The 12,403-nt window shown below is 31.9% G+C and overlaps 1 protein-coding gene across 1 annotated transcript in view; it reads right to left on the bottom strand.

Annotated features, from left to right (window-relative positions):
• The window catches only part of LOC108967909, an 8,368-nt gene extending 2,788 nt beyond the window's left edge, over positions 1-5,580 (bottom strand). Inside the window, exon 1 of the mRNA XM_018931585.1 lies at positions 5,231-5,580. Coding sequence (XP_018787130.1) covers positions 5,231-5,351 — 121 coding nt within the window. The 5' untranslated portion in view covers positions 5,352-5,580. The remainder of the gene's footprint in view (positions 1-5,230) is intronic.
• Positions 5,581-12,403: the final 6,823 nt, after the last annotated feature.

The raw sequence follows: 12,403 nt of genomic DNA, 5'->3' as shown, positions 1-12,403 counted from the left end.
ATATTAAATATTGTTAATAATATTTTTTAAACCTCATTAATTAATTCACTATTAACACACATTAATTTGTGTCACACTACCTTTTGTTCGCATGTGATTTTTGCACGCTAACACTGAAACTGTTTCGACATCGTTAAACCGTACAAATACTTTCATATGTTCACACTCATGTATGAATTTGCTACAAGCAGTGTAACTGTGTAAAGATTCTGGCAGTTCATGAGCACACAAAAACCATGAAATTTTCATCGCTCAGATAAATACCGGAAACTATTTAATAGCTTGAATTATGTTCTGAGATACGTTTTTATAGTTTTCAGAGCCAATTATTAATTATATTGCCTCTTAAAGTCCGCTGTCTATTTTTATAGCATTTTTAGTAGTTTCTTTTCTTCTTGATTTTTACAGCAAGTGCTGATTTTTGAAGCCACTTTTTTTAAGTCACTTTGTAATTTTTGTAACAGGTGACTTTTTATATCTACCATTTTCGCCTGAATATGGTTTTTTCGTTGCTTTTATAGCAACTTTTACTTATGAATTGAAATTATGAAATCAGGTCTAAATTTTCATAGCGGTTTTTTATAGCATATTATTATATTGATAGCAACTTTTTCTCCGGATTTAGATTTCGTTATAATTTTGGCATCAAGAATTTTCCTACGGAAACCGCTTTTGTTGCTGCGATTGTTTTTATAGCAACTGTTTAGTTATAATTTCAAGTTTGTGTTAAACTTGTATAGCAATATATTTGTTTGGAATACATATTTCTGAGTTTTTACAGCAAATATTTAGTTTTATAGCAAGTTTTTTCACTGTTTACAGATTTATCGGAGCCAGTGACTATTTTTATAGCAATATTTTATGTATGAAATTAAAATTTCTCAAAATTTTTATAGCAATGCTTTACATATTTATTAGACAAGTATTTATTTTTATAACAAGTCTTTTTCGAATTTAGATTTTTCGTTTTTCACAATTTGCATGGCAAGCATTTATTTTACAGCAATTTTTTATTAATATACTCAAAAATTTTATAGCAATGCCTTTACTTTTTTCTTAGATTTTATAAAAAGTTTTCGACAGGCTTAAGATTTTTTGTAGCTCTTGTAGCTAAATGACTTTTTATAGCGACCTTTTCTTCCTTTGTTATTTTTGTAGCGTATGATACCAACTACTTACTTATTTTATTAATGGTTTTTTTTTTTGTTTTTCAGTTTTTATAGCAAGTCCATATTTTTATAGCAACTTTTTTGTTTCCTCCCTTCCCTTACGTTCGTTTATAGATTTTGTAGGTAAATTACTTTTTATAGCAGCCTTTTCTTCCGAACACAGTATTTTTATAGCATGCGATTGTTTTACGTAAACTTTCTATTCATGATTTTATAACAGCTCTGTATTTTTAAAACAACGTGTTCGAATTGTTACACCTTTTTCTTAGTTTTTATAGCAACTAACAATTTTTATTATTGTTTTCTATAGTATTTGTAGTATGACTTTTTATAGCAATATTTTCTTCCGAATGTAGTTTTCTTGATATTTTTATAGCGTATGATTGTTTTTATAGCAACTATTTACTTATTTTAGTAACGGTTTATTTGTTTTTTAATTTATATAGCAAATTCCTATTTTATAGCAACTTTTTCCTTTCCTCCCTGACGTTCCTTTATAGATTTTGTAGCTAAATGACTGTTTATTACTTTTCTTCCAAATACAAAATTATTATTTTTTTATAGCATGCGATTATTTTATATCACATGTTTTCTTCCGATTTAACTTCTTCTAGCGCATATTTTTGAACCAAGATTTTCAAATATCATGTTTGCGAAAAATATATGGCATACGATTATTTTTATAGCAAATTTTTGCTAATTATTTAGGTTCTTGCAGCGCATATTTTTGTACCAAGATTTTACTTCAAATATCAGGTTTTCGCAAAAATTATGGTAGACGATCATTTTTATAGCAATGTTTTCCTAATAATTTTTTACCAATATACTCATTATTCTTCCTTAATGTTATTCTGACACAATTAACTAACAACCTAGAGTATAATTATTTTATAATCTACTCTATTATACTATAATTCTACAAGTATATACTATAATTTATAGTAAATGCATGTTTTGAAGAAATAATGTTAAAACTCAAATAATTTGCAACTACTAGGTTCTTCAATTTTTTTATATTTTCCTGACAATATTTTTTATCAATGTGTTCCGCTTTCCATTATTTATATGAGCACTTTTTCTTAACTGACTAAGCTGGTTGGGAAAGTTTTAGTCAATATATGTAATATTGCTGTTTTATGGCACAACTTAATTTTAATTATAATTTATTAACCAATATATGCCATCTAATAATTATATATATATATTCCTTACAAACCCAATTAAGTCTAATTAAACAAAATTACTAAAAATATTTTGGAAAATAAATTGCAGAATTATTACAGAAAATATTTTGATCTCTCAAAAGAAAATCCACTCCAGAAATTGTTACTGCTACTTATCTCCATATCGAACTCAATTTCTTCGCTCTTTCGATTTTTGCCTTTACTCTTCTCTCTTATTTATTTTAATATTCTAATTTTTTAATACTTTATGTATGAGTCTACGATTTAAGTAAAATAATCGACCACCCTACTTTGTATGTTCGAAGTCACCTACACTACCATACTACCTCAAAATGGGTAGAGATGACCCGTCACAGTTGATTGCTCAGCGATTATATTGATTAACTCAACTGATTTTTAACTCAGCAACGTTATTAGCCTCTACACTGCAAAAGCAAATGCGTATAGATAAGCTTTGCTTTTCACCGGCCTACCTTGTTGGATTCGAGCTTTTTAGTACAAATTTCATAGCTTTAGTTAATATATATATTTTTCTAACTTTTTACTTCTATTAGTAATATACATACATATATGTTAGGTCAGGTTATAAAATACATATTACAATACATATACTGTGTAAGAGTGTTGAAAGTATTTATGCTTAGGCATTCGACTTAAACAAAAACTAGTAAATAATAGATAATAAATAGATGTTGGTAGACATCCCTGACAACTCCCTGAAATCAAATACAAGTACTTAACTTGTACTTAACTTAATCTCAAATAATATCAAGCCTTTATACTAAGATGAGCAAAAATTACGAGATCATGGGGGGATTTATAAAGTCATATAAAGTTCACGAAAGTAAGGAAAGCTCTCTGAGCGCCATCACTTAGGAATGACCAGAAATTATTATTTTACATATGTCTAAAGCAGCTCAGTACTTCCGGTCTTAGACCAAATATCCTCTGCGTAGACAAAAACCACACGTTTGAAGGCCAACTAAAGGAGAAGGTAAACATACCTCCCCATGGTTGTGTGCTGGGTTTGGAACCCACCACGAAAAAAACGCTCCCACTGAAAAGGAATGCCTTGCTGTTGTAAACTCGGCTGTAACCGCTTAAACGCTATCTACGCCAAAAATGAAGAAAAGAAACTCAGTATTCACGGTGAGGTTTCCCTTAGGAGTTTTGAGTTATATATTTGGTGGGATTAGCGTAGAAGCATCGACTATAAACAGCTCCCCACAGCCAAAATATTGACTTAGATTTGTGTTATCAACAATTGGACCGTATGAAGAAAGCAATCACCCAGGAGCGGCCAACTTTGTTCAACTGCTTTTTTTTTCAAACACAATAACGCCAGACAACACACATAGAAGTTTACTTTCCACAAGGGAACTTGGTTTGGAGGTTCTTAGGCATTCAATTTATAGTCCGAAACTACCTAGTTTTTGACAATAGGATCCTTAGTTTATATAAGAATGACATTGTGATGGCTGCTATTAAAGCATTAGTAGACTTACTGCTCCAAAGTCCAGCTTCTTTTAAAGAGTTGAGCATTCATCCCAATAGCAAAGTGGCAATACTATAGTTGAGCGCACAAAACACAAGTTAATCAAGGAGTGTCTAATCTATATCTCTAGATATAGCAACATGTTATTTATTTACGAGTACCAGACTAGTTTGAGTTATTGATCATAGCGGAATCGCAGAAAAATTCATAGGCGAGGAGCTAACAAGAGGGATTCCCGTTGTTATATCGAATTCTAGAATTTGAACCTATATATCTCGCAGGTTGTTAGCAGGCGGTGGTTTGCGACCCACTTCTTCTCGTCGAAAATCTCGGAACTTCTCATTCTCAGTAAAGTTCAGCTTTCTGTAATCGTAGGAGTTCTTAGTGGACATTGTCCAATAGTCATTATGCTGTAAGGCTAAACGTCCAGTTGGATACAAAATGAGGTGAAATATTCAGGCACTTTCTCCTCCAATGTCCAGCTTTTGCAAGACTGAAATTTTTACATCTCGGCAAAAATAACTACGGCGACATAGCCAAAATTGTCATTAACCGTCAGACAAAATTAGTATTTGGCACAAAAGGCTTCGTCGACTTATGAAGAACTTTATGATTAATTATATAAAAATTTCGTATCGCGTTGTTTGTCCGCCACGGACTTCTAAACAAATGAACCGATTTTAGCAAAACTAAACACACTGTGTCCAGTTCGACCCAACTTAGAAGATAGGATATTCAAAACAATCCATCAATAAAAAATACAGTGAAATATCTATTAAATGGATGCTCTATTATGCAGACATCTTTATTAACTCGACAGAAAGGCTGGTAACCAGACATTGAGAAAGCAGCCTCGAATTTGTTATTTTTTCAATGAAATTTATTTTTAAGACCTTATTCCAAATTAAACCTCAATTACAATCCTTTGGATCCTTATACCTACAAAAACGTTTTCCCCTTTATTCGTTAATAAAAATTTTGCTTTATTGAATAGTTTATTCTATGAATAATTGTAAAAATGTATATCACAGCACCGTGTTTTATGTAAGCTCCAAGTACTATAACAAACCAACCTGCAATAAGCTGTTCAAATGAGTTCCCACTTAGGACTGACCTTTCATCCTAACCTAATCTATCAAAAATCCTCAATTTAAAACAAAATTAATGGATTTAATTTAATTAGACTTTAATAGTCAAACTACCCAATACACAATTGCCCATTATAGTTAAATTATGCTGATATTGTAACTACATGAGCGAATTCTTAATAAGTTTCTAAAGCGCCTTATTCAACGACACATTTGTCTTCATTTCTTCGCTTTACACATTTCAAAATCACTTTCACTCTTGTACAATTCACTCAGCGTTAACAGGACACTCACGCAATTCAGTGACCGGCTTGAAGTCGGGCAAAGGCGGCAACTCAGCACTCAGTTCAATTTGCGCCGCACACCAGCCATTCAGGCAAACCAACAAAATTAGCAACAACGAAGCACGCAACATTTTCAAAAAAACTGCTCAAAACTACTTTCGAAATGAAATAAATTTCACTTTCTTCACGCAAAACGTCACGCCAAAGGATGCCCGTTCAGTGCCTACTATTTGCCTGCCAATCGCTACTTCGTACTGCTTGACTGACGCAAGCAATTTTTCGTTTGCGTGTTAAATTCTATGGAAATCCGCGATCACCTCGAGACACGCGCAACAACACTGCAAATCGCTTCGAAAGCATCTAAAATTCTAAACGGCAGGCACAGTGGTTTTTATTGCGAAAATAACAATACGCTGTCTGCCACTACATACTAAGCGCGCACACCCACTTCACTTCAGCGCCGGCTTGCCGCCGAACTCGTCGTAAATAAAGTAAAAAAAAAATCGAAAAACAAAAATGTTTAAATAAAAAATCAAATTAAAATGCTCATACTCAGTTAGAATAATGAATAACTATATTAATATTGGCTGGTCAGAGCAATAATTGGCATTGTTGATTGCATTTATCAAGCAAGAGAAATATATATACATATGTATGGGTGCCTGTATGAATATGTGTAGCTCAGCTTTACCTACTGACTTATTGATTTGATGTTTGACTGGTTTTTGCAACAATACCTCAAATATATATGTATATAGTATATTATATATATAATATAATATATATTTTTTGGTTTAGTTTTTTCACTCAGCTAACTTTGTAACTTCGAAAACATTTGCCGGCTTGTTTGTTTATGCAAAACAGGTACGCAGTGAGAGTGATTTTTTGAATTTATCAAAATTTTTATTTTTGTATGTACGTAGTTATACTTATATTTAGATACGTACAGGTAATTTGGGTAGCCAATATTATATAATACCCCATAAACCTTGAAATATTCCCCGAATTTAATTTTTGGTTAAAGGAAGCTGAAAATCTCTCCTTTCCAAAACTATATGGTATGATACATATGATTGGTAGCACTGGAGGTATACGATTGCAACGACATCTATTAGAAATATACGAAAAGACTTTTTCGACTACCTAACATTTTCACGCTTCTTGGAAAACTTTAGTTTTTAAGTTCTCCTAAATTGAAAATCCATAATTTTCGAACAATATTTGGTACAAAAATAATCAATAAAAGTAGATAGAAAAGGAGCTGGCTGCTAAATTTACTGGTAAAAACAGTCTGTTTCTAATCGAATTTTGGCTCTCAAACATCTTATAAAATATGTAAAGATCATATTATAGGGTGCAGTAATTATTTTTACATTAAAACTGGTTAAAATTGATTTTATCAAATGTAGTTGGAATGATTGGTTTCCCTTTTGAAAGTAATTTCATGGCACCACTCTCATAAAAACCTTGTTTTTGATGTTGTTGGAACGGCAGAATTTTGCCCAGTTGTAAGTTTTGACCAAATAAAGAATCCGAGATAGTACCGGTTACTCGACCGGACCACCCGACTGTCGTGAGCCGGACGGGTGCTGATAGATACAAACTGGCAAAAAACTGGGACCATCGATATGCACAAGCTTCTTTGAAGGAGAACTTTTCACCAACAAAATTAGTCCGCATTATTGACAGTATAGAGCTAAGCCAGGCCAGCCACCGTTTACACAGGCTCACTATCAGTCCATCAAGACAGTATTTTGCTAACGTTATCATAGTACATTTTTGAAAATATTATTACCCCAACGGAATTGGCAACACTGTCGAAATTACCCATGATTTTGTTTTTACAGTATGAGAACCATAAACGCTCTCCATATTTTAGTAGCTTACATTGTCTTCTTAATCACTGGGTAATTGTAAAACGTCTATTAACGATCTGTGAAGTTCTTCTATCTTTCTAACACTAGGTACAAAAAACTAAAGTCATTTATATAAAATGTAATGGATTTTTTGTTACCAGATCTAATATAATGGAGTTGGAGCAAAGATTCTGATTTCAGTGACAGAAGAGTAACTACAAGGAGACAAGGAAAGACATTTAATGCCCTTATACATATTTTATTATACATAAGTGGAAAAGCTTTGTCTACAGAATATGCTTTAAGCTACACCAGTTTTGGAAATTGAGACTAAACTAAAGCGTCTTCACATAGCTCATCAGAGAAGTTGAACAAATTTGCGATCTGTGGTAAATGAGTCTATAAAAAACTAAACTGCAAATAAAGTTCATAACGTATCTTTCTTAAAGTTTATTTTTAAAGAACACCGAAGTTTCCAAAAAAGAATTCAATGATTTTTTTCTTTACTGGCAAAAGAAATTGTCAAAGTTATGGGTTTTCTGAATCTGAACTTGCCTAACCCCATAGATAAGCCAAATTATTAGAGGAAAGTTTGACTATAGACTGCATAAAAGTAAGGAAAATTCAAGTAGATCCATCCAACTGCCATTTTGAGCCACTTATAATATTTCCACATATGTATTATCATAGTAATGAGGAGCAGGAATCTGATATAGAGTGAATCTAGAAAGACAAACAATTATTTATATTATATAATCCCTGCTCCTCATTTATTTAAGGAATTTTTCTATATTTTAATTCAAGTGCGTGTACGTTCTTTTCTTCAAATTCTGGCGACTCTCTCTTTCATTATAGCTCTCAATGCACTTGACTACTTCAAATGCCTATTGGGTTATGGCGGCAAATTTTATTTTAACATAAAGCATGCATAACTGACGGAAGCTCCACACTTACACACACACACACCATTAAGTATATGCAAATATTTAGTCGCAGCTGTTATTTGCTCATATGTCCAAAGATCTTTACGAACCCTGTAAGAAAATCGGGTCTAGCACTGTTTTAGTTTTACTGCAATAATTTAATCCCGGAAACAGAATTAACAAGTAAGGAAAGTCTAAATAAAGAGTTTCAATATGTATACTCTCAAGTCAAAGTCTCAATAACTTCATTTTTGTAAAAGAACCATATGTATGTACCATTGAATGTATTTAAAGTGGGCGTGGTTTTTATTAAATTATATCCCGTTTCTCAGTTATGCTAAAAAGTTCTTATCAGCAAGTTTGGTTTAGTTTCAAAGATTTGAAAAATATGTACAACAAATCACCTAGGGCACGTTCCACGCCCTCTTTGGCAGACTACTTCTTTAAAGTATAGAATATAATTGCTCTCTGCGAGTTCTGGGCGAAAACTTCAGATGAATACTTTGTATTTTTCAATTCAGGATTTGGAATTTAAATTAATTTTCCATTTTTTTTTTTGTATATAGAAATTTTTTAATGCATTAATTGCAAGCTTGCTTAATTTAATGTATACGCTTTTTTCACATAACTGTAGTCCTGGATGACTCTACGGTCCCCGAAGGTGAACCAATTTTTTTTTTTAAATTTTCGAAATATTTTTAGAATATTTTCTTATAATTTTTGAAATATTTTTAGAATATTTTTTTATATTTTTTTAAATATTTTTAGAATATTTTCTATAATGTTTGAAATATTTTTTTTTAATTTTTGAAATATTTTTGTTAATTTTTGAATTTTTGAATCATTTTTTACCATTTTTAAAATATTTAAATAAATATATAACCTTATACTATAACCAGTTCACGTTTTCCTATTGGGTACACATACCCTCAAACTGCTTATATTAATTTATGTCTGTATTTGCATGCTTACAACGTTCTTCCATTTTTATTGTTTGTGCATCTCAGTTGACTTACGTTAAACAATGATTACTAATAAATTAATTAGATAGTTTCATTATGTTGTATTGCTTTTGTTTTGCCTTTGCATCGGACAATCGATTTAGCAACAGTTTTGTTTGTGCTATTGTACTTTTTTTTGTGTCATTTCGTCACAGTTTGGCGTTCACTGACTAATTTAATTGCAGGCTAATTATGATTGCTGCATTCAATTGACATGATTTATTCTTTATAAAACCATTTTTTTCTAAATTTTCGCAATAGTTCTAACGATAGTCATTGTTTCAAGTATTTTTGGTAAGCTACTAATTGGCTTATTACATAATGGCGGTTTCGAAAATTTTCGCAATTTTTGATTACACTGTTGTTGAGGATCATAGTGGAATTGAAGTGCTAGATTATACACGAATATATATATATATAATATGTATATACGGTTCTATTTTGGAAGTATAGAGTTTCCTAGTGGGCTAGCTGTGAAATAAGCTCTCAATATGGGTTAGACACCACTCAAGAAATCTGAAAGAAAACTATGGAACTGATGTGCCAAGAGATCTTCGAATTTAAGTTAAAAAATTTTCCGGCACATACAGCAATTTTTGTCATTTTAGTAAATTATGTTGCTTTAACCACTACACCCCTTGCCTACAACACAAACAATCCTACAAAACAAAACTAGCTAATATCACAGTCGCAAAATAACCATGAACAAGTCCAATCGTCATATGCCGCTTTATTGCCTTTCTTTCGTTAGAAATGCAGTTGACATCAAATTCAAAATGAAAAATCAAATATTAACAAAACGCTTGCGAGACACCTCCTTTATATTGTAATTTATGCAAAAATATTCACCTCCCGCAGATGCACTAACAAGCCATAAAAGTCAATTAACAACCAAGAGCATCAAATGTTTACGGTCTTAAATCAGAAGTTAGATTACAATTACTTACATTTGCGATAGCATCGAAAGTCGAAAGTACAGTGGACAATTAAAAAATATTATATTTATACAAAAAACCCAGTGCTTCTTAGCAAATAACACGAGTGGCTGCGAACACGAAGAAAACAAAAAACAAATGCTTACAACAGTGAGTGATGCAAGTGCTTGAGCAAACGATTACATTGGAAAGATAATAATACAAATTATTAAGGAAAACCAGTAAATGTTATAAGGGATGCTATAAATCAGTGTAAATATGCCTAAGTTAATATTCAAAAATCTATTATACTCTAATATCATATATATGTGAACTCGTTTAAACACAAGTCAAAGTCAATGGAAAAATGTAGTGCTTCAACGTTAAGTCATAGCTCGTCATATAACATTATTTAATTGTACGTATTACAACATTTTTATATTATATGGTAGGCCAATGAGCCACTCATAGACCAGGTTTGGCCATTTTTGATACCAGATAGAGTACCTACTATGTCCATGAGGAATAGTCGTCCTTGGGTGCCTGCGCTTAACGCAAATTTTAACATTCTCTGTGGCCTCATTATCGATAAATCCTTCGGACCTCCCAGATGCTTACAGCGTAATCTTGCCTAAGTCGGACAAGTGTACAGGAGATCTCCATTGTTTCCCAGGTTCCTGCAGTCTTCTGATTTATCAGCCTCTTTCTGCGGACGTGTGTCGCCACCAGACAGTGACCAGTTAGTATTCCAATCATGTTCTTGCAGTCTCTTCTATTGAATGCCAATAGGGATTTTTTCTACTTAGTTTTTCTACTTAGTAGTAGTAGTCTAGTGCAATATAGAAAGGAGGACTTATAAATTTCCTAATGGAGCGAAAATGAAGGAACTTAAAAAGTCTTCTGTCAGTTTCTGTGGACAAAATACACCCTTTGAGTTTCAAACCTAGCGTTAGCTAGGTCTATAAAGTTTAATATCCATATCGAAATTACTGTATCTTTGGCGGCTTTTTGATTAGAATTAAAAGTATTTTTTGGCTAATGATACTAAGAAAAAAATAACAACGAGTTTGCTTGAAAACCTAATGTCCCAGTGACGTTGAAAATGACGGAGACGAGTTTTGGCAACTTACTTTAACACGATTACAAGTATTTGAGTGACTGCAATCATTCAGTGAGATTGTGAAGTGATCGAAAATGTCTTTCATCCGAGTCGTCCCTGTTAATGACGTGAACAACGGAAATTTTCGTGTTGTCAAAAGATAACATAGAGTCTCAACATCTCTTATGGATCGTGACAACACATTTAAATAATGTTTTGGGTATGAAGCCCTGAAACTTTTGCAAAAATTACATCAAAGGTGTCTCATCCGAGTCGTCCATCCATCTCTGTTAATGAAATCAACATCGATAATTGTCATGTTGACCTCAGAGAAATAATAGAGGATCTCAGTATCTCTTCTGAATCCTGTCAACACATTTAGGAACACCCGAATATTTTGCAAAAATTACATTCAATAAAGCTTCTTAAAAGGATGCTTGACAGCACTTATAAATATGAGGTCGAAACTATACAGCAATCTAGGGACTGACAGTCCAAAATTTAACCGCAACAGAAAAACCAAAATTCGTCAAGATACTGAAAGTAACCCCACCTGAGGCTTATAACATACGGATGAAAAATTGGATTAAGACTTGACAAACTTATATTGACTTAATAGTAGTCTATTTTTAGGCGATAATGAAGGTGTTTATTATAATACCTAAAACTACAGTTTTTTGCTGGGTCAATTTTAGTATTCAGTTTAAAGAAATGAGAGCGAATAAATATTCTTTGTCAGGTAGTTAACTGGGTTTATTTCTGTTTAATCACAAAGTAACTTTCAGGGGTCCATAGAGACAACTGCTGTTTCTCCAATTTCTTCTCTTCTTAACATAAACTATAATCAGGTATGAATGAAGAGCATCTAATATGATTTGAGGATTCTCTACTCACTTGCCATAATTGCAACTTATATATCATCATCTACAATGCACAATAAATTAACATAATTTTTCATGAGTTTACCACTCAAAGTGAAACAAAATTTGAGTTTTGGTTATAAAATTGTTATATACTGGTTATTATCTGACAGCGATTTTCGAATTTTTATTGATAAAAAACTAAATTAACTAATAATAAAATTAAACAAAAACGTGGAGTAAGTTTGTCAATATGTCAAATTTTAACGATTTCTAATTATATATCTAAGGTCAAAATTTTTTTACATATTGTATAAAAATAAAAGTACTATCTCAAAAACTAGTTTTTGTAACATACTTATTATTTCAATTTCTACCGATGTTAATTATCTTGGCTAATGATTTTGTTTTCAAACAGGTTTTCTTGCTTACGTTTTCATGAAGCTGTTGAAATTTAATTTTTCCACACATCGCAATTGACAGCCTACAATTATGACTCAGCAAGTTTACTTTGGTAATATTTGTTATTT

This window comes from Bactrocera latifrons, unplaced genomic scaffold (genome assembly GCF_001853355.1).
Source record: "Bactrocera latifrons isolate USDA-ARS-PBARC rearing strain unplaced genomic scaffold, ASM185335v1 scaffold_2, whole genome shotgun sequence".
NCBI lineage: Eukaryota > Metazoa > Arthropoda > Insecta > Diptera > Tephritidae > Bactrocera > Bactrocera latifrons.
This window is presented reverse-complemented; position numbering and strand designations above follow the sequence as displayed.